Below are 27050 nucleotides of genomic sequence, written 5' to 3'. Positions count from 1 at the left end.
GGCACCTAAGGAAGCACCACTGAGAAAATTTGTGACCAAGAAGCTATGTAAAATACAGGTAAAGACAGACATTTGATCATAGCTGTGCTTTCACTATTAACCTACTAGTCTCACTCCCAGAACCAGAAGAAACTTGTTTTTTATCTGGACTCCAAACTCAAAAGTTCCTTAAACACAAATGCCCTGACCCTTACAGGAATAGTCTAATTAACTGGCTGCTGGCTATTTTATAAAGATACACACCCTCAAATAAACTCAGGTGCATTTTTGTTCTAATTGTGTTTGCATCAGAAAGTAGTCATGCATCATGTGTTCCGTTCTCCCCCCTCCCCCAATATTTTGCTTGTAAGAGGAGTACAGACTCAAATTACTGAGTTTTCTTTTGCATTATTCAATACTTTATCTTGACAGGATCTCCAATTGGGGTGCTGGGAAGCAGAACAGGCCATACCTCTGCGCTGTGCTACAGACACCATCAGGACCAGAAAACAATTTGATGATCCATTTAGAAACATCACCAACACGTAAATGTTAGCTGTAACACCTACAGAGGCAGGGATACACTTCAATTTCACGACTACATGATTTGATGATGGCAATTAAAAAAGAGGGGATAGAACCAGCAAGCAGCAGCAATGTTATTGAACAACCCTCACAGTTTGGCCTTTGACTTGATTAATCTAATTCCCAAAAGCAGTTAATAGCTTCACTGATGCTTTAGTGCACCTGGCAGTCATAAAACATGCCCCTCTCTGAGGGGGCAAAGACGACTGACTGCCAGACACTGAAGAAGCGATGCTACAGAAGACTGTTGCTGATCCATTTCCAGGAGGACGGGCAGGAGCCGTGAGCTGTGCCGCCACACACCTGCAGAAGGCTGATCTGCTCATCACAGCAGAGGCAAGATCGAATGATGTTCATAAATCTCACCGAGAAAGCCCTAGAGCCTCCTGGCTGCGTGGAGGAGTTAACGGGCCTGGGAAGCACAAACAGGAGCCTGGCGTTCCCGGGTGGAGGAACCACGGCTGGCCGGGTCCCACAGGAAGACCGTGGGCCGGCTTGGCCTTACAGAGCACGCAGGGCCCCTCTCCCCCCAACGCCCGAAAGAAACTCAGAGACGTACTCACGCGTGCGACGCTCCCGGGATCCCGGCTTCGCTCCTTCGCGCTTATCCTACGAACCAGTCCCTCCCTCCGCCCCCCCGCCCCAACCCGCCGCTCCGCACTCCCGGGGCCGCGGCTGAGCCGCTTAACGTTAACTCCCGGCCGGGGACGAGGGACTCCGGCGGCCGGCCCCAGCCCCGGCGGCCTCCCCGCCCTCACGCCTGCGGGCCGCCGAGGCCTCGCGAGAGCGCCCGCTCTCACGCGCGGCGCCCGCCCCCGCGAGCCCCTCCGCCGCGCGGCGCCCGCCCCCCCCCCGCGCCACGTGACGGCCAAGGGGCTCGCGCCGGCGGGCGCCGCTCCACCTGTCACTGGCTCCCGGAGAGGGGCGGTGTTCCCTCGGGCGCCACGCCCCTCCCCACCCGCCGCACGCCTCGAGCCCCGCCACGCGCTCGCTCTGTTGGCGGGCCAACGGCAGCTTCCCCCGCGGCCGGCAGAGAAGCCCCTGCCCCGCGGCAAACGGGCGGCCACGGCCGCTAACCGGACGCTGGCGTCTCTGCTTGCCGAGAGCGGGTGAAGCCACCGGGGCTGCTCTGGCTCCGGCCGCCGCCCTTCCGCACGGGCGTTACCCGCACCCAACCACCCACTTGGGCTGCGGCGGCTTCCCCCTCTCCTTCTTCCCCCCCACTCCTCGCCCGAGCCAGCACCGACCCTGCTCCCCTTGCGAGGAAGCCATTATTATCCGGTGGCGCTAGGAGCGCCACACCCCGCACCTCAGCCAGGGCAAAGCAGGGCGGGCAGGCGGGCGAACGCTGCTGTCCCCCAGCCGGCACGGGGCCGGGCAGCGCAGCGCTGCACAGCCCCCCCCCCCCCCCCCCGCGAGGCGCTAGCGAGGCCTGTTTTCTCAGCGCCGTCCAATCCCCCAGCCTGGAGCCCCCGTTACGCAACTCCGCCCGTGAGCGGAGCGCTGCTCGCCTCCGCCTCCTCCCACCCCCGAGACCCGCCGCTCCCGAAAACTTCCCCCCCCTCCCCCGCCTTCGCCTCCGGTTTTTTTTTTAAAGGCGCACGCCAAACCTGCTGGCGCTGGGTAATCGAAAAAGCTCCTCTGACTGACGGCCCGTTCCACCTCTCATAAGCCGTAAAACCCCGAAACCCTGCCCCCTCCCTGAGACGCTGGCCAATGGCATGAGGCCTGCGAGGGAGGCGGGCACCGAAGGCCAACTAAGCCGGAGCGCAGCGGTGGAAGAGCGCTATGACTGACGTAAGTCAACAAAGGTCACGTGCGGCGCTGCGGAGGCGGCGATTGGCTGCGTGGGCCCGAGCGGGCGGGCGGGGAAGGGGGGGGGGGGGGTCACGGTGGCGGCGTGGGGTTCGCTGTGTGACACAATTACAACAACTTTGGGCAGCTGCTGGGGAAGTTTGTACAGGCGGCAAACACACCCCGCGCGGCAGGGCGGGCGGGGCCCCTGTCACCCCGGCTCCGCGCACCCCTCGCCGCCGGGGCGAGCGGCGCCGCGGCGATGTAAACACCGCTCGGCTGCCATCCGCCGCCGCCGCCGCAGCAGCCGCCGCCTCCTCCTCCTCCTTCCCCCCCCCCCCCCCCCCCTCCCCCGAGTCTCCAGCGCTGGGGCTCCCTCCCTCCCCCCTCCCTCCTCCTCCGAGCAGCGGGGCTTCCCCCCGCCTCCCTCCCTCTCCCCTCCCTCCCTCCCTCCCCCTCCCTGCCGGCTGTTGTTGTTGTAATAAAAGTTGTGGTGTGTGTGTGTGTCGGGCACCCCGCCCCGCCCGGCGCTGGGGGGTGTTGGGGGCGCGCAGGGGGGGGGGGTTGCGATCGTGAGTTAATTACGCTGCGTTTCCATGAAATCGTGCGGAGTGTCGCTCGCCGCTGCCGCCGCCTCTGCTGCTCCTTTCGGTGATGAGGAAAAGAAAATGGCGGCGGGGAAAGCGAGCGGCCAGAGCGAGGAGGACTTCGCCAGCTTGACAGCCGAGGAGAGAGAAGCCCTATCCGGCCTCGACAGGTACCCGCTCCCCACTCCGCCCCGGCCGCCTCCGTGTCCCGGCTCGGCCCGCGCTCTCTCCGTGTCCCCCCCCTCCCCTGCCCGCGGCTCCCCGCTCGGGAGTGCGTGTGTGCCCGTGTGCGGGCTCCCGGCCCCCGCCGCGCTCTGCCCTTGCCCGCCGGGAGCGAGCCTGCCTGCCTGCCCGTGCGGGGGGCTGACTCTCGCTAACGCTTGTGCCTCTCTCCCCTCCCTCCCGCCCGCTCCCCTTCTGCAGCCGACTCTTCGGATTTCTGAGGCTTCATGAAGATGGCGCCAGAACGAAGGCCTTGCTGTTAAAGGTAAGCGCGAGGGTGGATGTAGAGCGGGGCTGGGGGGGGGGGAAGGGGGGGAGGGGAAGGAGCCGGCCCGGCCCAGCCGCCCCCTCCCTCCGGTCCCCCGGGTCCACACGGTGAGTGTGTGCGTGCGAGTGTGCATCTGGGTGCGACTGTGTGTGTGTGTCTCTGTGTGTGTGTGTGTGCGTGCGTGCGTGTGGGGCACCGCCACATCCGCGGGCTCACGTCCCCGCAGGCGGCAGGGCGCTCCGCCTCGCCCCCCGCCGCCGTCTCCCCACGCGTTGTTGCCGCCTTTGCCCCTTCCCCCCCACCCCCGCCCCCACCCCCCACCACCTCCCCCACCCCCGTGTAGTCAGCGCGGCCTCCCCGCGCGGGAGGAAGCTGAGCGGGGCCGGGTGTGGGATGAGGGGAGCGCGGCCTTGGCGGGGGGCTCCGCGCCGGACAGTTTGAGTGGGCCCGTCCAGCCCCGGGACGGGAAAGTGCCTGCGCGCCGGGGCTGGAGCCCGGGGCAAACGCCAAGCGGCGCGGCAGGGCGGGGGAGGGGGGCGCGGGAGGGAGTGAGGTGGGGGGGGGGGAGGAGGAGGAGGAGGAGGAGGTAGGCGGGGGGGGGGTTGGGGGGGGGGAGGGCGCGCGCGAGCCGCTGCTGACGTTGGCCTCTCCCCGGACCCTCCCTCGTGATTTTCGCCCCGCGCGGCGGGGGCCGGCGGCTGCGCGCGCCCTGCCCGGCGGCGGGTGCGCCTCGCGGTGCGGCGCGGGGGAAGCTGAGCCGGAGCCGAAGGGAGCGGGGAGGGGGGGGTGGGGGGTGGGTGTCCCGCGGGCGGGCCGCGGCGTGGCGGGCGCGGCGCTGAGCGGCTCCCGGAGCCCGTCGCCGAGTGACTTGTTTACTCTCCGGGCCCGGCTGCCTCCAGCGTGCCAGGTCCTCGCCGAGCGCCGTGTCCCGCCCGCCGGGCCCCCCCCCCCGCTGTCCCCGCCGCCGGGCCGCTTGACAGGGAGCGGGACGGCCCGCAGGTTGCTGGAGCCTGCCCGGCCTTAGGAGAAAGATGTTTGTTTCTCTGAAAAGTTGTTGGCCCTGTCATTTAGTTAAGTAATGGCTGCTCCTGTCGGCCCAAGATGGCCGGACAGGGAGGAGAAAGAGCCGGGGGGGGGGTGTGGGGGGGAGGTAAACACGAAACAAATACCGGGAACGAATATGCACGTCGCCTGGAGCGTGAAGCCCCCGGTGAACGTTGAGGGGAAACTCTTCCTGCGCATTGGAAGTTCTTTCTGGGTGCTTTCCTGCTGCAGGCAGGGCGTTTGCAGCGCCGGTGTCCTCCTTATCAACCTGTAGCACATTCTGCTGCCCATCCGTAAGCTGTTGACAAAGGCTGTGCCTTGTCCGTTGCATTTAAAGCCTAAGCGCGAAGAAAACGTTTGTGTAACAGAGTACGTTGAGCTGTTTTTCAAATACCGCACGGTTGAAGCAGGGGACTCAGTTCTGGTTCCTGCTTTCTGACTTGTTCCTGTCAGAAGCGTTGCATTTGACACTTTGTTCAGCCTATTGTTGTGCCCGTGCTTTACACTGATATTTTCACGTGAAGATTTATGTAGGTTTTTTTTTTTTTTTTCCCCGTTGCTGGTCTTAGTTGATCTGAAGACTTAACTCTAAAGCGTGTTGAATCCGGTAGCCTAGGCCTTTACTTGTGTTTGGATGTTTATTTCTGGCATGATTGGAAAAGCTCAATGTCAGGACGTGGGGGGAGGGGGGAGAGATGGAAGGAAAAGCAAGTACACTTTTCTTTGTGCTTATATTTTCAGAAATCTCAGTGTTTCCTTTTGATTTTCAGAGTTATTTGTAAAAGGACTTAATCCGATAAGTCAAAAAGGTAGAGGAGTGACATGTCAGACCAGTTAAATAATATACCTTAACTGTTAGTGCACCGTATTAATGTCTGCCCTGTGAATGCTGCTGAGGCTGTTGGAAATATTATTAGAGAATCATATATGGGATAGAGCTTGTGGATGCCAGATAGAAAAATAAAAGCATCATGTAATTAGATCGTCTGCTGCATAACGTCACTATGTTAGGTTTTATTTTGTGTACCGTAAAATGAAGTAATGCAGGCGGCAATTCAGCATATTAGTTGAGTTTTGAGTCCTTCCTTTCATGTAATACATTTTCTTTTTTGTGCCAGTGGATTAAAGTTTTAGTATGTAGTCTGAGATGAATGAAGTGGTGGGGGATTCTGATAGTTTTGAAGTATATTTCTAGAAATATCAGAGTATGTTTTCCTACTGTATCAAGGTATGAATCCATGCAGCAAGTACTAAAAAAACTATAAAAATCCAGCAACCGAATATTTTGCTATTTCACCTCAGTTTTCTGACAGTGCTGTGGACATTTACAAATTGCACGCTAACTCATGAAACATATTCTTTGTGAAACTTGTCTCAGAGAAAAGTAGATTGTTAAGGAAGTAGAAAGATTAAAATGTTACTGTTCAGTGCAAAATATTTGAGAGGAATTTGTTGGCTTGAATCAGCTTCGGTTTTGTTTGTTCTCTTTACTTGCAGGGAATGTGCACGTGTTTCAATTACTGGTACCGATAAGCAATAAGTTGTTTTTTTTAAGATGTTTGTTACTTAATTCCTTTTCCATATGTGTGAAGCTTCATACAGTGTATACTGTACGGGAAGGTTTAAAGCAATTAATCTATCAAATCACTAAAAATTGAAGTAATTTTTACAGTAGAAAGTGTGGTCGTATATATGTGCAGTTAATTAATAGGCTTTACAGTGATAGTAACAAAATCTTTCCTTTTGTGTATGGAGCAACAACAGCTAACAAAGACTCTAGACTCCATAATTATGAAACCCTAACTGACTGATTTAAGAATCTACAAGCCAGCACGTTATATACAGTAATGTGAGATTAGCGTGCATGTATAGCAGGTAAGGAAAACCATTGAGTCATGTTTCCAGAGGAATCCTTCACAAAGGCAAAAATTTATCGGAACGCCCCTTGATGTGAGAATAGTTCACCCGCTATTGAACCTTTTAAAACCAGCAGGCTCTAGCAGTGTCTCTTCTGTGACTGCCTGGCACAGTTCCCTGGTTACCTGTGGATAGGTGGTGGGACACTAACTTGGGGGGAAGGTGAGGCCCTGCGTTGGAAGTGTTGTGGGAACCGTGCCATTATCCGCACAGGTTCTTGTGCAGCAGCAGGATTCTGCTGCGGCATCAAATTTGGTGCCTCTCTATGAGCAGGTACCACTCTGTTTTTTTACTGAGGTCTGCTACTCTAATTTTTGTTGGGGTTCTCTCAGCACGAGGCAGCAGCTTGGCTTAAGTCACTTGCAGGCTGACCCGGAGGTATCATGAGGCCTTTCTAGTGGGAACTGTTTAATGAAGACACACCCTGACAGAGCTTAAGAAGAAGAAATCTGGGATCTCTTTCAGGGATGGAGGAGGCTTCATGCCTGGAACTTTAACATAGTTGTGGGTTTTATTCATGCTCCAGGTCTGGGCTGCAGTCTGTCTTTTTCCAGTAGCTTTTGCTTTGTGTAGGACGTATGGCTGTAGTATTGTGAACTAAACCGAGTCCTGCTGGTGAATGTAGCAAATCAAGAGAGACATCAGATCTATACAATTTTATGAATTATTGAAGATATAGACGAAAGGTCAGGGGTATTGTATTGTTGCTCCATGTATTGGATGTGTGATAAGCCAGAAGAAATCAAACTTTCCTGTAATGGTGTACGTGCTGTGTTAGTATGTGTGACAGAGGAGCAGAATTTTCTGTTGTCAAAAATTTTGTATTCATTTTGTGGAAAAGGAGCTTGAAAATCATAGTTTGCAGCTAGTGTGGTTATACAGGAGAGTAGAAGGAAATTGAAAGAGAGGTCACCTTTCGAACTGGTTGAAATGCTGAAAATCCAATGTATCTGGTCTTGTGTAGGATGTCATGCTTCTGTAGTTGACTAGAACATTAAAGTGAAGGAGCAAAAAAAAAACAAAACCAAAACAAACCCCAAACCCCTTGCTGTTATCTTGATGTCTTTTTCTCCCAGGAAGACGTTTTCTGGAGGTGAAGCTTAAAGATTACTTGGGGGGAAGGGAAGACATCCATTGTATTGGAAGTGAATTGCAAAGCATTTCCTTTTTTATTTCTTTCATTCTTCCTTCCTTTTTTTTTTTTTTTTTTTCTGTGGTACTTCCAGTATTTAGCTAAAGTTGACTTTGTCAGTGGCAAACCTTGGTTTCATAAGCTGTAATTATTTGTCTTCCGTATAGATTTAGGTTGCTGTAGTCGGTCTCGTGTATTGTGTAAAAGATGCTTGTTAATTCTTATTCATTGAGTTTAATCAGTTTGTCATATCCTGTAGAAAAAAAATGGAAGCATGTGTCCATATAGGAAGTATTGATGTTGAAGTCAATTTAAAGAGAAAAGAAGTAGTTGCATGCAATATGCCAGGTTTTTGCTCTCAGTGTTACCTTCTGTGGTTTTGCAGCTCTTTTGTTTTCCAGCTGATTTAAAAAATGGTATTTCCTTTGTGTAAAGGCCACATGTGTTGACAAAATTAACAAAGTGATTATCTGTGCTTTTATTAAGCATACAAAATAAATGCATAGTGACAATATTCTTTCATCTTTCTTATAATTGTAGATGTTGCTTATTTAAAAATAGTTCCGGACAGTGTGAATTAGTATATATTGACTTTGTCCCTTTAGTGTTGACATTAATGTTAATTTTCTACTAATCTATAATTAAATGTCCTCACTTCTAATTATAATGGACTGCTTGAAAAATAATTCTGCACAAAAACATTTTAGCAGATAAGTCTAGGTGTAGTAAAGTTACTCCTGCCACCCTTTTTTAAAAAAGCCTTGGGAAACATTTTGGCTTATTTTAATCAAAATAAATATTGCTTTAAAAGGAATTCCAGTGTTTGCCTTATATAATGGCAGTGATGAGAGTTGAGAAATTGGGAATTGGTACAGTGAGACATTGGTAAAGCATTCCAGGAAGCGGGCAGCCTCTCTAGTTTCTGTAAATTTGTATCAGAGCCGTTTCTGAATGGTGGGTTTTTAAAATACATCCTGTGTTTATTTTTGTTTATTATCTAGCGTGCTGTCTGTTAATGTGGGATAAGTTGAAGGTGGTTAAAATTTTGTAAATTGTGTTATGGGTGGAGCTGGTTTTCTAGCCATTTTTTATGGTGTCTGGAGGTGGAATGATATGAAGTAAAATTGTGTGTGTTTGTGGATTATTTGGGCTGATGCATAGGGGTTTTTTTTAAAGATCATTATTTTTCTGTATGGAATTTGGGCTTTATATTAATAGGTTAGGGTTTTTTTAGGATCCTATTAAGGTGTAATGGATTACACATTCTATACTTCATGGTTTTACCATGTTTATACTTTGAAATGACAGTTCTGGTCTATGTGATATTTATGTATCCTGGTACTTAAAGACCTAATTACATGTTTTCAGTATTTTTACTTCATCTGGTATTAAACCCAACTTGATTTCCTTTTTTTTTTTTTTTTAAATGGACATTACATAGTACTTTTTGCTAATGTGTAAGATACTTAGCATGTTTCAATACTTTTAAAACTAGTCTTCGTGGCATGTTTCTTTAAAATAGGGGGTTTATTGCTCAGAACATACATTCTTGAAGGTTTTTGATGTTTCATAAGTTTCAAGTGTAATGTTGCTACTACTTCCCAAGGGCAGGGAAATCACTGACGTTACAAATGTTACAGTTCTCATTTTCATATGCTAATTAAAAGCCAAGGACGGACCTCAGCTCTCCAAACAACATGTTTTTCTGGAAATATAGTTAGAATTGCAGGACAGCTATCATACTGGTATTTGCATTTCAGTAAGCTTTATGTTTGCTATCAGAAGAGTCTTAATGGGGAATACAATGTAAAATTTTTGTTTGCTACAGTAGCTGCTCGTGTTTGTTATGGAACAAACCTTGCATGTTGCGGTTTCTGAGAACTGGCCTACTGAGTCTGGAGGCTGAAGTGATCCATTTCTTTAAGTGATACATATGTATAGACTTCAGATAATCCATGCCCTACTGTCTTAATATATCAGACAAGGCGGGCAGCAATTTGTGACAACAAAAAGAGAGAAATACTGTTGTATTTTAGCAGCTAAGGAGTAAAGGTTCTGATAAATTATTTATTTTTTGAAAGTATGAGGAGAACCTGTGGCAAGGGTAGGACGCGTTTTTTTCCCCTTCAATTCCATTCCATTAATTTAACCACTGAAATCTTTCCATTGATGCCTATTTGTGGATCATGTACTTGTGGACTTTAGCTTTCAAATTTCTACATAGGTAATCTGGGGGTTTGTATGTGAAGAAGAAATAGGCAAAGTAAAGCTTTTGTCTATAAATAGTGTTCAGGTGTGCTTTCTGCTTGTGAAAGGCATGGCTCTCTGCCTTTATAGCTGCATGTTCACTGTAGTGGGTTGAGTGGACTTGATAATTATAGAGGTAAGCCTATCTGCAAGTGTTGATGCCATCTGAAGTAAGTGTTGAAAGCATCATCTAAAAGCTATACCATATGTTTGTTATACCATTTTAGAAAAGAGTACATGTTTCATACTTGGATAACTCTGTGCGTGTAGAACCATTTGTTTTCATTACATGGGTAAGAGATACAAAATTAAGGAGAGTCATGGAAAATGTTTATAGCTATACAGTGAGTTTATACTGATTTAACATTTATCACAAGACTCTCCAGTACCAGAGTTATATGTCATAGCCCACTGTTCTTTATCTCACTGAGAATTAGGCAGATTTACTTTCTGTGGAGGAACTAAGCTTTGGTTGCCAGCCTTACAGATTCAGGAGTTAAACTTCAGGTTGATCTCTGGTTAACGAGCAATTACCATCATTCGTGGTCTTCAGCTGATAAAATTTCTGGGTAATGTGAGAGATTTTGCAATATTTTCAACCAACTGGAAGGAAAGGAAATGTGTGTTTTTGTAGTTTGAGAATACTGAAATAGTTGTGGAAAAAATAGTTACTGCTGTAAATGGCTTAGATTGGCTTGTGCAGAAATGAATTAAGCAGATGGGCTGTGAGGCTGAGGTGACTACACATCTGAGCTAAGTTGAATGTTTTTGTGTTGGGTCAGATAATTCCAGAAGCTGACTGGTTACCATGCCCACTCTCAATGCATATAGGTATATGTATACAACTTTCAGTCTTGTAGTTTCATACCTATCATGTGTCTTACATGTACAACTTCTTGGTGAGGTTCTGCAGCTGTAGTGTTTGGAGTGTAACATTATCTTCACGGCTAAAAATTGAAGTGGTGCTTATTAAACTTAAGGTGTCATTGTGGAGACCAGCCGATTAACATCATCAACATTTGTAAAAAAGACATTGTTGTGTAACTGTAAAGGAGCATTCTGCTACGTAAAGCAGACCAAATTGAACTAAGTGATCCTATTTGGAGCCCTACCTAGGGCTGCCAGGATTTCTAGAGCTGTACCTGAGAGGACAATTTGGTACCATGCAGAACATTTATGAGGAAAGAGAGGAACTGTTTGATATAGCGTGAGTTTGTTAGACCAGTGAACTTCTTGAAAGTAAGAGAAAATATCTAATTGTCTTATATGTTTCTGTTTTACGGGTAAGCACATTAAAGAAATAGGTGTAGTAGTTGTAATTCCACTTGTTTTCAAGGCTAGTCTGTTCAAAGCTTGTTTTCAAGGCTGGTTCCATTAACACTGTCAACACTGTGTGTGCTATTTGATAGTCTGCTTGTGGACCTAATAAAGTTTGTTGAATGGTGCATTTTTTAGAAGGAGCCTTTGTTTGTCAACATTTTACAGCAGATCAGGTATTCTTGATACTGAATACTCTTCTTTGTACCTAAAGAATAAGAAAATGCCCTTTAAGTAAACAAAATACTGTGTTAATGAATGGAAAGCCCCTTTAAGTGGGTTTGGGAATTGAATAATACTCTATCTCAGCTACTTTCACTTCAGAGTATCAGAGGATGCATGGATTACCATCAGAGCCGTATGACAAACTAGCTTCCTTTATGGTTCTTGCATTTGCTACATAGTGTACATGAAGAAGCTTGTTTAATTAAGATGTAGAATTAAGAGCTCATTTATAGTTTTGTAAAGGGAGTGAGTGAAAGTGTGTTATATTACAACCAGAACACTGTATGTCTACATACAAATTTCCTTTGTGGTAAGTTGTTAAATTAATTGTTGTTTGTTAAAATGGCTTTAAGTCATTTCCTTCTCTCAGTGGTGTTTTGAGGATTATGATTCACTTCTCAAATATAGATCGGTTATTAAAGTCTAAAGCAGATTGAATTGTGAATGTGCTTTTCATGAATATTCTGCTTGCATTTTGAGAATTTGAAAATTCAGTACAATTTCAGTATATCATTTTCATCATTAGTCAAATGATCCAGTGTAACAGCTTTTTAAATAGTTCCAATAGATCTCTCTCTCTTTTTTTTAAGGCGTACTATTATGTTACTTCAATTTCAGTTGCCATTTTCACTTTTTATTTAAGCACTGTTTTCATTTTGTTATGATTGGGAAACTTACTTGCACAAGAATCCAGAGTTGAAAAAAGAATTGAAGTTAAGGCTTTACTTTTAAGTATTTTTTCTCTGAGTAACAGATTTTTAAGTACTCTGCCACTTCTCGTTTGTGCTTGTGAAACCATTTTTGGGTCTGTGAGATGAATCAGGCTTGAGAACTGATTTAGATTAAAAAAAATAAACCCAGAAAACTCATTAGTTTCAAATATAGTGCATTGTGCAGACACAAAGGCTGTCAAGTGCTTTAAGAGAGTTAGATTTGGGAGGCCAGGGTGGGTCCTGCTTAGTGTGGCACTGTTTCTGTAAGGAACATTTATAAACAGAAAATCTGGCTCGCTTATTTTCTGATGGGAGATGCAATGGTATGTGTTTTGAAAGCACAGTGCTGGGAGTAGATCTTTTTGTTTTTTTGAGGAGTGATGGAGTGAGCACAGTGGCCTAGCTTCGTTACTCTCTGAAGCAGACCCAGTATTTTGTGAAGTTAGTTTGCCATTGGAAGACTGAGGATAGGTTCAAATCTGAACATGTGTGCAGCAGCTGAGAATGCCAGAATATAGGCAACAAGGACTTCAGAAGAAGACCCAAGTTTTTTTTTTTATGAAGCTGTTTATGTCATTGTGGATGTGGCTCTGGATGAAGGAAAGATGCTGAGGGATCTAGGATCAGTTCTTAATGAATTATGTTTGAATCTGTGGTCTGCTGAAAAACAGGTTCCCGTTTGATTTTGGGAAAGAGAAATGGGCCAGTCTTCTGGGAAGGTATTTCAGAATATGGTGTTATAATACAAGGAAGTGAAAGGATTTTCAGTTAAAGGAATAGTTGAAGATGCATGCTGCTAGGTCAGACACAAGGAAGAGCGGGGAGCCTAGGAATGAAATGGGTGACATAGTGATGCGGGCAAAGTGGGGGTGGGAGTGGAAACCATAGTATATTTGTTCTTTCCTGTAGCTACCTGAATCTTGTTCCTGGATGCCATCTGAATGTTACTGCTAACTTAAAGTAGCATTTAAGCTCTTGGTGATGGTCTCTGCCCCAAAAGGTTTTAAATACAAATTAAACAGAAACAAAATAGAGACAACTAAGTGAGTGGGGTGCAAAAAACAAAACAAAACAAAAAAGAGTTATATGCTGTAAGTCCTGAATATAACAGTGTTAAAATAAAAGTGAGGCTTGGTAGAGAAAGCCGCTCCTATAATAGAAGAGTTGGCTGCACTGTCTATGTCTGTTTTGTACAGCTGCTTCCCTTTTTCCTCTTACCCCCCAAGGAGGGGAAGAGTGAAGAAGCCTACTGCTTCTGCTCTTTCCACAAGGTGAAAACGAAGGCAGAGAACTATCATGTGTTTGGTCTCATGTCGTGTTTTGCTGCCTTTAGATTTGAAGGATAAAGAAAGGCGAGCAAGTATGGAAGATGTAGGTGGGTATGTTAAAAGGGCAAGAAATAAAGTATGGAACTGAAATCCTGTGCAAGGGAGAATGCTGCTGATCTAGAGAATGGAGCGGAATAGTTTAATGCCACAAAGTAAGATGAAGCGGAAGGTTAAGAAAAATGAAGATCATCCGTTTTATAACATGGTAAAGCATGTCATCAGCAATCTCAGGTAGGAAAGAAAAAGTGGGGTGATATTGGGAAGAATAGAGAAGTAAAAAATTGAGTATGTTAGTTGGTAAACTTTAACAGAGCTTCTGGATGTGTTACAAATACAGTAACTAAAGGTAGATGATACCCAGCATGGTTTTTACAGACTAAGAACAGGATAAGCTTTGGTGTGGTGCACAGAAATGTGGTGTTTTCTGAGTATTTTTAATGCCCTGAATTTTAGTGCTTGCAATGGCAGAGCCTTGGAATTTGTGACTTTGTTAACACTTGAACATTACAAATTTAAAAGATGGGGGACGACAAAACTCAGTGAAGGATTATCTGGTTCCAAGTATTACATGTTAAAAATACCAACAGATTAGGCTTAATGGTCACCTTTGCTTCATAACCAAATTTTTAAGAAGAAATGAGTGTGAAATTCAGAGGAAGGGGTGAGTATAGCTTTTTTATAATTTCTACAAGAGTCCCTAGTTAGTAGCTGTTCAGCTACTTTTGAACCAGAACAGTCTGTACTCCTCTATTCCTTGTTTAGGAGATGGGGAAATACGTTTAAAAAACGTTGTGCATGAAAAGAAAACTTGTGAAGAGTTAGATGGTAAGGGAGAGATGCGTGTCTGAGAATCCTCCAACATGCCTTTAGCACAGGAGCGCATTTAGTTGTCGAGTTAAGTTTTTCCAGTGGAGACCTGTCTTAACCATAGTTACTATATGGAGGATATTAATGGTTGAAAGGGCTTTAATACCTCTTCTGGTTATATGTGGGGAGGATTTAGAGCTGTTTATGCTTACAAAATAGGTAATTTTGTTTGCCTAAGTAAGATGAGATCACAGAGATTGTCAGAGTCTGTGTTAACTAATGAGCAGAATAAGGTCTCATTTTCAAGTTTAAAAGGGCTCTGTTAACTTACAAGTTCATGTGTAAAAAAATTATTAGCTTTTACAGTTTTCTGGGATTAGTTATACACTGTCCATCTTTGCTTGTCTTGCTAGGAATTTTTTCTATATGTAGTCTCAATACCGAACATCTTTAGAAATGTACAAGTGATACAAGTAATTGGAAAAAATAATTAATAGTTGTGTGAGAGCTGGAAAGGAGACGTTTATGTTTAAATAATAGCTGAAAGTATGGCAAAAGCTGTATTGTAGTATGGAAATATATTGCAGGGGAGGCAGATTAGTGCCGGCAGCTGGAAGAATTGTGGAAGGTTCCTTAGGTAATTGTGTGTGTTAGGGATATGGTGGTTGCACAGGACTGTGATACCTAATGGTGAATCGTAGAATCATTCTGGTGCCAGCTGTTAACCTAGCACTGCCAAGTTACCGCTAAACCATGTCCCCAAGTGCCACATCTACAATTGTACAGATCTACAATTGAAGATTGTCTTTGGTTAATCTAGGAATGTAGATGTGTTCCAAACTGTATGAGGAAAAAGCCCAACTGGAATATCGCAATCTATTTATTCTTTGCCAGTAAAAATGCTGTCATCTTAAGTTGTATTTTTCTTTATTAGTTGATCTTCCCCCATGGCAGCTTGTTTTTTGCTTTTGAATGGTAGGATGTTTTCCTGTAATGCCAGTTGCAAACTTGCTTGCTTGCATTGTGGCCAAAAATCTGAGAACAATGATGACTCCATTATATCCAGTGAGAAAGGAATCTTTTGTACTACTTACTTTTAATTGCTAATTAAGCTAAGTCCTTGGTCTTTGAAAGAATGGAGTAGTTTATGCCCTCCACTTCAGACCAGTATTTGCTACTCAGTTGTGGAGAGTGATGGAAGGGGTGATTTTTATTATGATTTCTAGATGGAAGTGACCTTCCTGAGAAAGTGAAAGTGGGCAATAGCACTCCTTTTGCACAAAAAGCTCTCAGGATTCAGGGAACATGTGCCGCCTGTGGAACTGAGGAGCATCTTAGGACTTCTCTCCTGCTTGACAAAGGCTAGCAACACCACCTGCCTGCCCCCTCCCAAGCACTGCATGGGTTGTGCCTGACTGCTCTGCTTCAGTTTCTGTATTTAGTGATTATTTTGAATTGTCCAAGGATCTTCTAGACAAAGCTTCTTGATATTCAGAGATTATTTTAATTTGTTCTTGATTTTTTTAAATCTAATTTTTTTAAAGCAATTCGATTAGAGGCTAGCTTCCTTAATAGTGCAGCACTGGTTCCAATGCACTAGAACTCATTTTAAAGATTTTTCAGCACAGATAGAGGGAGAATTTGCTAAAGCCAGGAAACTGCCTCAGAAGGAGTGGGTAAGCAGATACGCAGATTTACCGACTGAAACAGGAAACCAAGTTCCAACTACAGGTCATTTCACAACTTTTTTTTCTCAGGGCTTTCTCACTTCCACAATCAGAACTCAAAAATGGAATGAATTGATACAAGGCAATTAATGGCTGACCTGAGGTCCATCAAGCGTCAGACAGCTGGAAAGGAGAAGGAACACATTTCTGCCTCAATGAACATATGAGTTAATTTCAGCAGATTAGCTGTTTTGCTTAGCAACTTGTTGGCCAATGATTCTCTTTTATATATTAAAAGAAAATACCAAAGAGGAGTAGTATCAGTACCCCTACGTGTTGGTACCTGGGTTTAAGAGCGAGCGTGCTGTCAGATTCAGATAACCTCTGTGTCTGTGTTCACACTTGGGTCTCACTTGGACGGTAGTCTTGCTCTGTGTAGGCATTCCCTACAGAAGTTATTTTGTTAGCATCATTGCACTGTTATGTGCAACATCAGGATCAAAACCCCTTAGAGCTGTCTACTGTTACCTAGTTAGAGGTTTGAACAGAGAGGTATGGGTTTTTTCTTGCCTTACTGTATGAGCAGGCAAAGTGCAGTAGAGCTGATTTTTGTGAAGCAGCAACGTTGTCTGCAGCCAAGGCCTTCATCTGCTGTTGCGATGCCACTTGTATTACTTTTGGGTTTTGGTATCTTCCATGTTTTCTGCTGAGTGAAAGATGCCAATCAGCCTTAAATCTTCTTGCAAGTCATGTAGTTTAGAGCCCAGGTCATTGTGATCTTGCTATCTGTTATCTCAAATGACCAGAAAAACTATAGGATGTTACAGTGTACTGTGATTGAGCAGGATGAAACTCTGGTTAGGATGGAATATGGTCTTGATAGAAACTATTCCAAAGTGACAGCTTTTAAGGAAAGAAACCTTTTTTAACAGCTGTTGCTTTTTGTCTTTAATAAAAGGTGTACATGTGCCACAAGTTACATAAGTTTATTGTGACTGCTTTGTCAACCTACATTTTAAGTGTAAGCTACTATGTTTGTCCTTGGTTGTTGAGGGTTTTTTTAACTTGGCTTGGACAAAGCATTGGAAAATGTACTTTGTGGATTAAGTCTGCAGTGCAGGAGGAATGACTAGTGTTACTTAGATGGCAGTTAAAAGAACATTGTTAAACAACAGATACATTCTTAAGATGATGCAATGTTTTTGTAACTTCATATTGCTTGTTAAATTGGTAATTCAGTTAAGTAGAACAAATTCACATTTTGTTTCAAAATTAAACTGAATGAGTAGGGCAGGTACCATGACACTGCCTCTCCTTCCACAGTCAGATAAGGAAATGAAATTAAATTGCTACTTCTGAATAATTTTTGGCTCTTTGTGTAAAGGTGAGTTGTATTACTCCTTGAAATTCATGTTAAGAATGAAATGCTGGGTTTTCTTCCTTCACATATATTAAAATGTTGGCAGCTTATTAACCCTTTGGTTCGACCTCTTGTTTTTCATGTAGAACTTAAATGAAGATTCCATTAGTTTTGGAGAAGGGATGTCTCTTGGGAGGCTTTATTGCACAGCACTTGCTCAGGGGATTGAGCTGAAATAAGAGGTGAAGTTTCCATTGCCAAGTGGCATTTGCTGCAGAAAAGTGCCCATGAAGTTGCACTTAGATGTCTGTATGAAGTTGTAGAGCTGTGTAAGTTGTCTTGGCTCTGGCTGGTTAGAAACGGTTGGAACTTAAACCTCCACTGCTTGTGTAATGTTGGCCTCCTAACCTCTCCATCCTGTTAACCAATTCATTTTTTAAATGTGGGTTCCCCTCCCACTGCAGCATTTCTGGCTCTGCTTATCTCCAGCGCAGCGCGCGCCTGAGCGCCGTGTCATGTAAGTGTTGCGATGTGTCGGTGATAAGTGTGCGTGTGGTGTTACGGAAGGATGTGGGTGAAGTGGAAGGCACATACTTATTAATTTTAGGGAAGAAGAAAGTTTCAAGCAATGTTTATTTTCAGTATTACTAATTTAATTCTCCAGCTTTCCTTAGCCCTAGTTACTACACTTTTCAACTAATACACAAACATGGAAGAAGAACCTAATTAACTGTGTTAATAGCACTTTATAATACTTGTATACATTTTGGAATGGTCCTCACCGGTTTTCTCTCAGATGCTATCATGCAACCAGTGTTTTATTTCTATGCACGTAGTCTCTGCTATCTGTGGGGAAACAAGTTAAATTTAGTATCAGCTACTTGTGTGCAGGCAGTACGTAAAAACTTTCAGTTTCTGACTAGTGGTATGCCTGGGTTGTGCGCTGTGTTCTCAGGGAAGGAAATGCCCTGTAAGCATATACCTGAACTGCTGCAGAAGCTGTGTAGATGTGGGCACCCAGAGCTTCATCCAGTGAGATGAGTTTAATGAGCTGGTGAGACTTTGCCGTATGTAGCAGGCTTACGCCTTGGAAGTAGTTTTGCAATTGACAGGAAGTGTGTCGTTGGAATGGGAGGAGGGAAGAATAGGCAGGTGGAGAACAGTGGACTGTGAGTAGCGGGAAGATTCTAACGCAGGAAAGTAAGTTGCTGAGTAATGTTTCTGGAGGTGTCTCAGCAAGGTGGGGAAGACAGCCCAGGTATGCAGCAGGGTCAGAGGTAGTACATAATGTGGACTGCTTCATTGAATCAGGAAGTTACTTGTTTATTTTTCTATTACATGTTTGAAACCACTATAACCAGTGGAAAGGGGATTTCCCTAGGTTTTGGGATGTAGCCCACATTTGGGACATAAATGTCCCATTAATTGTGTGCTCTATGTAGAGGGTCTGATAGATGGAAAGTTTTACTTTTGGTAGGTGAAGAAGGGGAGTTCACAGGGCAGAGAATACTTGGAATAGGTAACTTGGGTTGAGAAGTACACCTTATCGCTCATTCTGTTTTGGTCTTCAGGCAGCACTAAATTGCCAAACTGTGGCAGCACAGCAGTATGTGGTATTTTTGTCTATAAACCCATATATCAGATACAAACTGACCAGTTAGTTGCATCTGGCACATGAGGTCGTGGAGTACCAGTGGCTTTAAATGAGTTCTGGAAGTGAATGAGATGCAAGCCTAGCTTTTGGGGGGGAGTTTTGAATGCATAACCTTGAAGTCCTTTTAAACTAGAGCAGTTTTTTCTGGAGGTGGGGAGGGATATTTGAGGATTGCACAGTATCCTTTAACTAGTGACAGCTTTGCTATATGTGGGTCCTGGATGCAACTACTCAGATTGTTGTAGTAAGAGAAAAGTTTCTTTTGTCCTTTCCTTACTCTGCAAATTTAGTGTTAACAGCACAGAATTTTGGTTTATGCAGTGAACTCTGTTGCGTGGTAGCTTATGTCCTTCCAGACTGGTCTAGCTGGACTTCTAAAACCAGGGAATGAAATTATTGTGCCTATGGACATAACTTTTAACTCTGACTTCCACAAGTGACACTCCCTTGTTTCAAGCCTGCAATGTGCATGTGCTCATTTTCCCACTGTCTGCAAAGGAAGAGGAGCTGCCCGTGGCATTCCTATGGCTCAGTCCTTAGGCTGATTTCTAGGAAGACTGAAGTCTGCTTTTTTCTAACCTTGGGGTTTTTTTTTTGCCTTCATGTCCTGATGATCTACCTCTCTATGCCAACTTCGAGATTTGCATGTCATTCTTGTCTATGCAGCTGCTGATGGTCATAGTGGCTTGGGTGTCCCTGAGCCTTCCTCCTGCCTGTGCAAGGCAGTGCTAAATAAGTCGAGGGGTTTTTTTTTTTGAGGCACAAAAGTGTTCTTTTGTTTGGTCATGTTAGCACTCAGGCTCACGACATTTCTCAAGGGAAAGTCTTTCTGCATGCATCACTACTAACATACCAATTCATGCTTTTTTGCTTAATACCTTGGCTATAGCATACGGGAACCCCTGATGCACCTAGAGTACTAGCAGCTGCTTCCCAGTGACGGTTGTCAGACCTTTGTGGACAGAATTGTGGTTACTTGTATTTCCTGTTTTCGGGACATTATTTCATTGCTGTGAGCTTTCTGGAAGGCCTCGTGCAAGATTCCACTTGCTAACAAACTGTGTTACATTTTATTGACAAAAGGTCTTTTCACATAGCGTGTCCCTCTGAAAACCTGCTTCGCCAACCCAGAGTTACAGTTCCTATTTAAGAGATACATTATGTTTTCAGATAAACTTTACAAAAAATACTGATGGTGAGATCACTCTCTGTAGCTTTCGCTATTGTACAGCTAATAGCTTTAGAGAATGGTGGCTTTTTGATAGTGAAAACAAGTAGTAGCATTAGGACATCAATACCAGAAATAGCAATTTTCAAATTTTAAAATGCCATGCCAGATTGAGACCTGAGTTGATGGAAATGGGTAGTAAGTTATTTGATTCTTGAGTCCTGAACGAAAATGACAGCAGAAGCCAACTGTAATGCTGCATTTTGCTGGATCTATTTCTTCTTTTGTCATTTCTTTCCGATTTTCTTGGTAACATTTCTCTTTGGAAAGAAAAATTGGCATTCAAGGCCTTTATGGGAACTAAGAACATTTTAAAATAATAGGTGACAGTTGCTGTTTATATGTATTTTGGAAAAAAAAGGAAGCCTGAGTTAGAAGCCTACCAGCTAGATAAATGATGCAGCAGAAAGCAAATTATGTGCTTCTACCATTTGAATGTGGGTGGGGGGAACATCTTTGAAAAAAAATCCTGTGAACAATGACTTGGAACATGCTGCTTTTGGAGAACTTGAGACAATAGCTTAGCATTATAAAACTTGTAAAAATATCCTTTCTAATGTAACTGCCATAATTCCTGAGTGCTTTTTTTCCTTGTAGTGTATTATTGATAGCTCTTGGTATCAAAGGTCTGTTTGTTCTTTTGGTACTGTGATGTGAGTGGTAATGCGTCTTGGACATGAGGCATCAAAAGTTAGAGAGTGATATCATTTCTGTTGGTGTTTGAGTTTGCTGATGGGAGGGTGTTGGACTTTTTTATTATTTTGTTTAAATGGTTTGTTAACAGAAGGTTAGGAGTAACCATATACTGTTGTGTTTCAAAACCATTTTAATTTTCTACATGAAATTTTGGAAGCATACAACAGAACATGTGATGCTATTGACTGTGAATATTCCTACTCTTTTGTTCCCAGAAAAGGGGAGTTGCCGAAGTAAAACTTGTCTTCAAATTTAGGAGAAAATTATTTCACAGTGGGTTTTGAAAAGCAGTTACCTTTGTGTAAAGGAAAGCTAGTTCATATGAGGATGGGAAGCTTCAGTTATGTTAGGTGATACTGACATACCTGCAGTGTTAGTACTTGTCTTGTTAATATTGACATTAAAGCCAAAATATAGTTTAAAAGACCATAATAGGTGGGCTTGGTTCTTAATAAATTAAATAAATCTTCTAAAAAATTGCATTCCTTCATTAATTAAAAATTGAGATTCTCTAGAGAGAATCCAGACGCTGAATCCCACGTGTATTTATGTTGTTGAAGCTGGCCAGATTTCAAATATTGTCTGTGGGTTCTGGGTCTGTAGTTATACCCTCCACTTGCAGACAGTGTTTGCCTCCTGTCTGCACAGTGGGGATGGAGTCATTCAGAATCTTTAAAAGTTTGTTCAAACTTTTACTCACACTTTCCCAAATACTTCTATACAAAAGTGTCTCAAGGATGTGAGCCCTTTGTTTCACAGTTTAGCACTTTAGAGTAAGTAATGGATATTGGTTTGTTATACTTAGATAGAAGTTGCTTTCAGAAATCCTATCCAGAATCTTTTTGAGATAACTCAAAAGAATACATAGGTTTACATGAGTGTTTCCCTCTGGTTTTGAAGCTTGTCCCATTACACACATGTAATGCCGTTATGTTTATGAAAATCACTCTCTCAAAAGTGATTAAAAAGAATACTTAGTGCCTTTTTACCTCTCTTGTTTCCATTTAAATGCTATGCAAGTTCCTAATTTTCAGATTCTTCAAATCCTTTTAAAATTTTCAGTCTAAACTTGAAATAGACATTTGTTTGTCAGTAGGCATTGTTTTTATGCTGAAACAGCTCTTCTCATTCCCTGGTACGTCCTGTCTGTACTTGTAGAATACAGTCATACTAGCTTTTGGTTTGCTAAGGTAAATAATTTGAGCTGTTCTGACTTTTGTAAAAGAGACTGCTGATCTTTTCTCTTATTCCTCTGGTTCTCTTCTGAAGTTATCTTTTCTCAATGTAGGGAAACTGTAGAGAATGCTGTAGATCAAATCTGGGAAGCTATTAAAACTTCTGCATTTAGAAAAGGTTTTTGACTGTCTTTTCTGCTGCAAGAGCTGGGGAGCATCAGCTGAAACTACCAGGAAGCAAATAAGGATGTCCAAACTGAAGAGGGTTCCTTGCAGTTAATCTGTGGAACTGCTCACTGCTGAATGTTAAATGAGTGATGGGGCAGAGGAATGGAAGGAGAAACCCATTAAGAGCAGTTAAGAACAGCAGTACCACCTGTGCCCAAGAAGTTCCTGAATTTAAATTGCAGCAGTCTGGGAAAGTATTAGAAAAAATATTACTGACCTTTTTATATTGTTTCTTTTTTCAAGAGTGTGTGTTCATGTACACGCTGTGCTAGTCTCTTGTTATTGCTGGTTTAGTAAACATGAAGACAGGATGCTGCACTAGACAGGCTATTGGTCTGACTTAACGTGGTCATTTTATCTTTGCTGGAAATTTATCCTCTGTTGAACTCCAGAAGCATGTATGGGTGGTTGTTTTTATGGTAAATTTTTTTATCTGCCTCATGTTGGTAGCATATACTCATCGTGGTTTGTTGCCGTATAATCCAATAATTAATGTACTTCAGGGGTTTTTGAGTAGTTTTAATAAGTCTTTTGCAGATTTCAGAGCCTTACATGGCTGTGTGTTTTACTGCTACGTGCCACTTAGATTACCTTTGAAAAACCCATCTGTGACATTGTGATGGGTGTGTTTTATAGTTGTAATGTCCTCACCTCATTTATAGCGGATAGATCTAAAATAATACTGTAAATTCAGTCCAAAGGCCAGTATTGTTTCACTGCAAATTATGGAGATAATAATAGGCTACTACTACTAAGTGTACTTAATATTACAGCAGTTCACCTTTTATGCTGAATTTTATGCTGCTTGGACACTATTGAATACCTGTGAAAATAGCTTTTAAGTAGAGCTCGGTCTGGCCCTGAGGAAAAATGAAAGCGTGCAGAACATGTGAAACAAGCGCAGGAAACTGTGATCTAGGGTCTCAAATGTCATTCCATTACTGCACAGAAGTAATACATTTTGACAAATTTATTTATTCCTGCTGCACCTTGTACAGTGTAGCTGGATTGTTAAGCGTGGTCACAATGAGCAGAACAAAATTGAGGTTCTGTTCCTCTTAGTGTGCCTGGGTGTGAGAGGGACTAGCATAAAGATACCAGCCAAGTCTTTACATCTGGAGAGGCAGGGAAGTAACAAGAGTTGCAAAGTTGATAACCTGAAAAACTGAAAGTCTTTGTGGACTATCTCACAGCAAGGGAAAGTTTCAAACATATTTTCAGTATACTGTTTGGGTGGTGGGTTGTTTTTTTTTTTTTTTTTCCCCTTCTTAGCATAAATTAAGTCGTGTCTGGGTGGTTTCTCCTACTAGCCTGAAAATAGACAAATTTAAATCCTAGGCCTACAACTTTTGACAGTTAGTCCTATGGTGCTTTCCCCTGTCTTCCCTCTGATGCTTGGACTCTGTCCTCTCCATGACTTACCTGCATGCCTCCTGGTTCTGCTTGTTCTGCTGCTTCTGCAGGGCTGGGCCTTCCCGTCTTCAGCTGTCAAAGACTTCACTTAAGGAGCTCTTCCACCTGCCCAGCATGTGGAGAGGAAGGAACAAGAGTTAAAGAGAGGAAACCCTCTCCCCCCAGGCGCTGCTTGGCCCTGACTGGTCTGGCCGGGGAGCTTGTTCTCCTACAGCTCTTTAGTGCTGACTGGCCAAGAAGTTGAAAGCAGTTGCAGCCTTTCCATGTGCTCAGCAGCAGCACAGACCTCACTAGTTACGAGTTGTTCCCTGTAAGCTGCGTGCACCCCACGAGATGCCCATTCCCAATCTGTGGCCTACAGACAACATACGCAGTCTGTATGTTATTCATGTTACTCATGTTTCCAAGCATAAAGCTTACACACCTCCTGTGCCACTGGCAGTCCAGAATGATGGGCTTAGGTTTTTTGGTTTTATATCTATCTTTGACTGCAGTAAGCTATGAAAAATGAACCTTTTATACTACAGTTGACACTTTAAAATAAAGGGATTAAGAAGATTGACATTTGGGACTGACTTGCTTGCTACCCTTTGCCTTTTATGATTACTTGAAGATGTCTTTTAATTAAGTTTGATGCATTTTAAACTGTTCTCTAGCTCCCTCACCTTTGTATTTTTCCATCCTCCCCAAACATTCTCTGCAGAGGTCTAATCACTTGTTCTCCAAGTGACTGGCATGATTGAAATGATTATTATGTGGAGATGCTGTGTATTGGGTGAGTAATAACGGGGAGGCTGTTGTGCTGCCAGATGGAGAGGGGATGGAATGATAATGCAGCAAAGAGGGTGCTGTCGTTTGGGGTTCGAGTAAACAGCGATCTGCCTGCCTCCCTTCTCTGCCATTCCCCCCCAATGAAGGGTTCATATCTCGTGTGTTCCTTCTTGCCCCCTCTTTTATTCTGTCTGAGCTTTTATTTGCTGTTTCTGTGGCTGTGCCCAGTGTGCTTTTTAGAACTTTATTCAGAGTCTGACTCTGTCATGCTTGGTTCATAGATTTTTGTTTTGTTTTGCTGTTTTTCTCATTTCCTCTCCAGGGGAATTGCTTGTTCATGGTGACATACTGTTTTGACAGGGATTTTTCTACAGTGTATGGTGGGGGTTTTATGTATATTAATGAAGGCAAATGTGAAAGTGTATGCATTTTTCCACATACCCTGTGTGGATGACACTTTTTTTTTTTTCCTAAGAATGACTAGTTCCACTCTTTGGGACCAGTACTTAAAAATCCAGTCTTCTGTGGAAATAAGGTTTTCTTGCACTGAGAAATGTTCTTACTGAGTGAGTTTCACAGTGCTGTGTTCTCACAATTTAAAGATCTTTTATGATCAGGTCATTGAGCCCTTTGAAGGTGAGAGCAGAGCTGCTTTGAAGGTGAATTTAACCTTTAAACAAAGGTAGATTACATGAGTGATAGTGAAGTGGAAGGCATGAGTATGTCCCATTCATCAAAACCCTTTTTTTTTTTTTAAATAAACCCCCCAACAGTCAAATGTAGTGTTAAGGAGCTGTCTTTTTAGTGATTAAACTCCAGTGACTTTATGCCCAGGGTCACTGTGTCAGTTGGTTGCATTTTAGAAATGATGTTGCCTGTAAGACTGCTTAAGTTCCTTCTAAGGTTTTGATTAACACATGCTCGAAATTGATGACATCTGCCCCTGTAAACAATGCAGGAATTGATCTTCACCTGAAGGCTTGAGTTATTAGAGCTTCAACTGAAGTCAGATACTTTGCTGTAACTTACCAGAACACCCCATCTTCTGTGGCGTTGTTTCCCATGGAATACAGCATGTTCATCAAAAATAAAAACTTCTTAACAACTGTCTGAAATGTGTAGAATTCAGTTATTTTTATCATTATTTAATTTTGAATCCAAACCTTACAGTAATTTATTGTAAGGTGATCTTCAGAGGTATTTGTATGAATCACATACACACGCTGGTTTATGAATGATACCAGTAGCCTTTGAACTTCCTGATGTTAAATGCACCTCTGTTCTTTTGGAACACTTTGTCCTGTTTCAAATCTCTGATGATGAAGTTCGCACCTCAGTGGGTTTATCAAACGCTTTCTAACAGTTTGATTGTTTAAAGATTTGTGATTGAGTTTTCTCTCTAGTTCTGAGAGACAAGCCATGGGTTTAGTGCTTAGAGATACTGATGTAGTCACTCTGAAAGGTTGTATGGGTGCAGCATAAGATAAATGCCAGATTAAAGATTTGGGTTCCATACAGTGGAATTCTATTTACATTGTGCAGTTTTAAATTTTTAGTCTGCACATAGGCATTTTGTAAGGACTATGTAGGCCATTAGCTGTTTTCAGTGAATTTTGGGACTGGCAAATACAGTCAACAGTGTATGGGTAGTGAATTCTATGTAAACTTTCTTCCTGCTTATTTTTTTCTTTTGCTTTTTTTTTAATATGAAAGTTTAGCTGGTTTAGAGGATTGGCCTCTGGACACAGGTATTTTGGAGATATGTTTTGCATTTACAGAAGTGTAATAACTCATTTTTCAGGCAGTTTTGTGAAAAAACTCAAAAAATTCTATAGTTAAATATGGTTTGAAGATGAGATGCTATTTTTGGTTTGGGGTTTTTTTGTTGTGTGTTGGTTTTGGGGGGGTTGTTATTTCACAATTTTTAACACCTGCTATTGCAGTGAAATCTGACACAATTTCACCATTACTGTGGGTTTTTTTTGTTTCGGGTTTTTTCTTGGTTGCTTTTGGGGGGAGTGTGTTTTCTAAAATTAGAATTGCATGTTGAGGAGTTAGGTGTGACTGGTTGTATGTAGAAGCCCTTGTTACTGAGCACTGTTTTACGTATGGTTTGACTTGGTGGCTGCTTGCTGAGAACTATTAAGAGTACTTACTGTGTGTTAAGTAGTCAGAGTTGTGTGGTAGCTGGAAGTTAGGCCCAAAAGAAGGGGGTAATGTACCTTTTCCACCTGGGCAAGCTGGAAAATAGTATTTGCAGATCCTTCTGTTGGAAGGAATAGCAGTGTGATGGAATTGAGAACTCTGATTTAGGCTGTGTTTGTTAGTGATGGTGTAGCCCCATCCCTCTCAGATTGAATTCTACTACCCGGTTCTTTGGTTTTTAAATCGCAGCATTCACCTTGTCTGCACAGGGTCATCCTTAGTTGTGGTCAGGGAAAGGGATAGTGGAACAGAGCTCTCCTGATAGAGGTGGAAGCTGAGTCTCTGCTTTTGGTTTAAAAGTGGGGTTGACTGTGGAATCTGATACTTGAGGCACTTGGTATGAGCATGGATGACAAATTCCAATTTGGAATTTCTTTCAAATTAGGCAAAGTCCTGAATCTTGGTCTTTTACATGCTAGATGAATGTCCTTATTAGATGGTTCTAATGCTTTTCGGAGATTTTGTTTTGTTTTGTTTTTTGTTAAGAG

General features: G+C 43.4%; 1 protein-coding gene across 9 annotated transcripts in view; it reads left to right on the top strand.

Moving 5' to 3' along the window:
- Window positions 1-2954: 2954 nt before the first annotated feature.
- The window catches only part of KDM6A (lysine demethylase 6A), a gene marked incomplete at both ends in the record, with an annotated part of 156608 nt that continues 132512 nt past the window's right edge, over window positions 2955-27050 (top strand). For all 9 annotated transcript variants that reach the window (XM_084276108.1, XM_084276106.1, XM_084276103.1 and 6 more), the window contains 2 exons: window positions 2955-3115; window positions 3369-3432. In XM_084276108.1, the coding sequence (XP_084132234.1) occupies window positions 2955-3115; window positions 3369-3432 (225 nt within the window). The remainder of the gene's footprint in view (window positions 3116-3368; window positions 3433-27050) is intronic.

The sequence above is a fragment of the Gallinula chloropus genome, assembly GCF_964237585.1.
Source record: "Gallinula chloropus genome assembly, chromosome: 1".
NCBI classification, from domain to species: domain Eukaryota; kingdom Metazoa; phylum Chordata; class Aves; order Gruiformes; family Rallidae; genus Gallinula; species Gallinula chloropus.
Note: the sequence above shows the minus strand (reverse complement) of the source record. Positions and strands in the feature narration are given on the sequence as shown.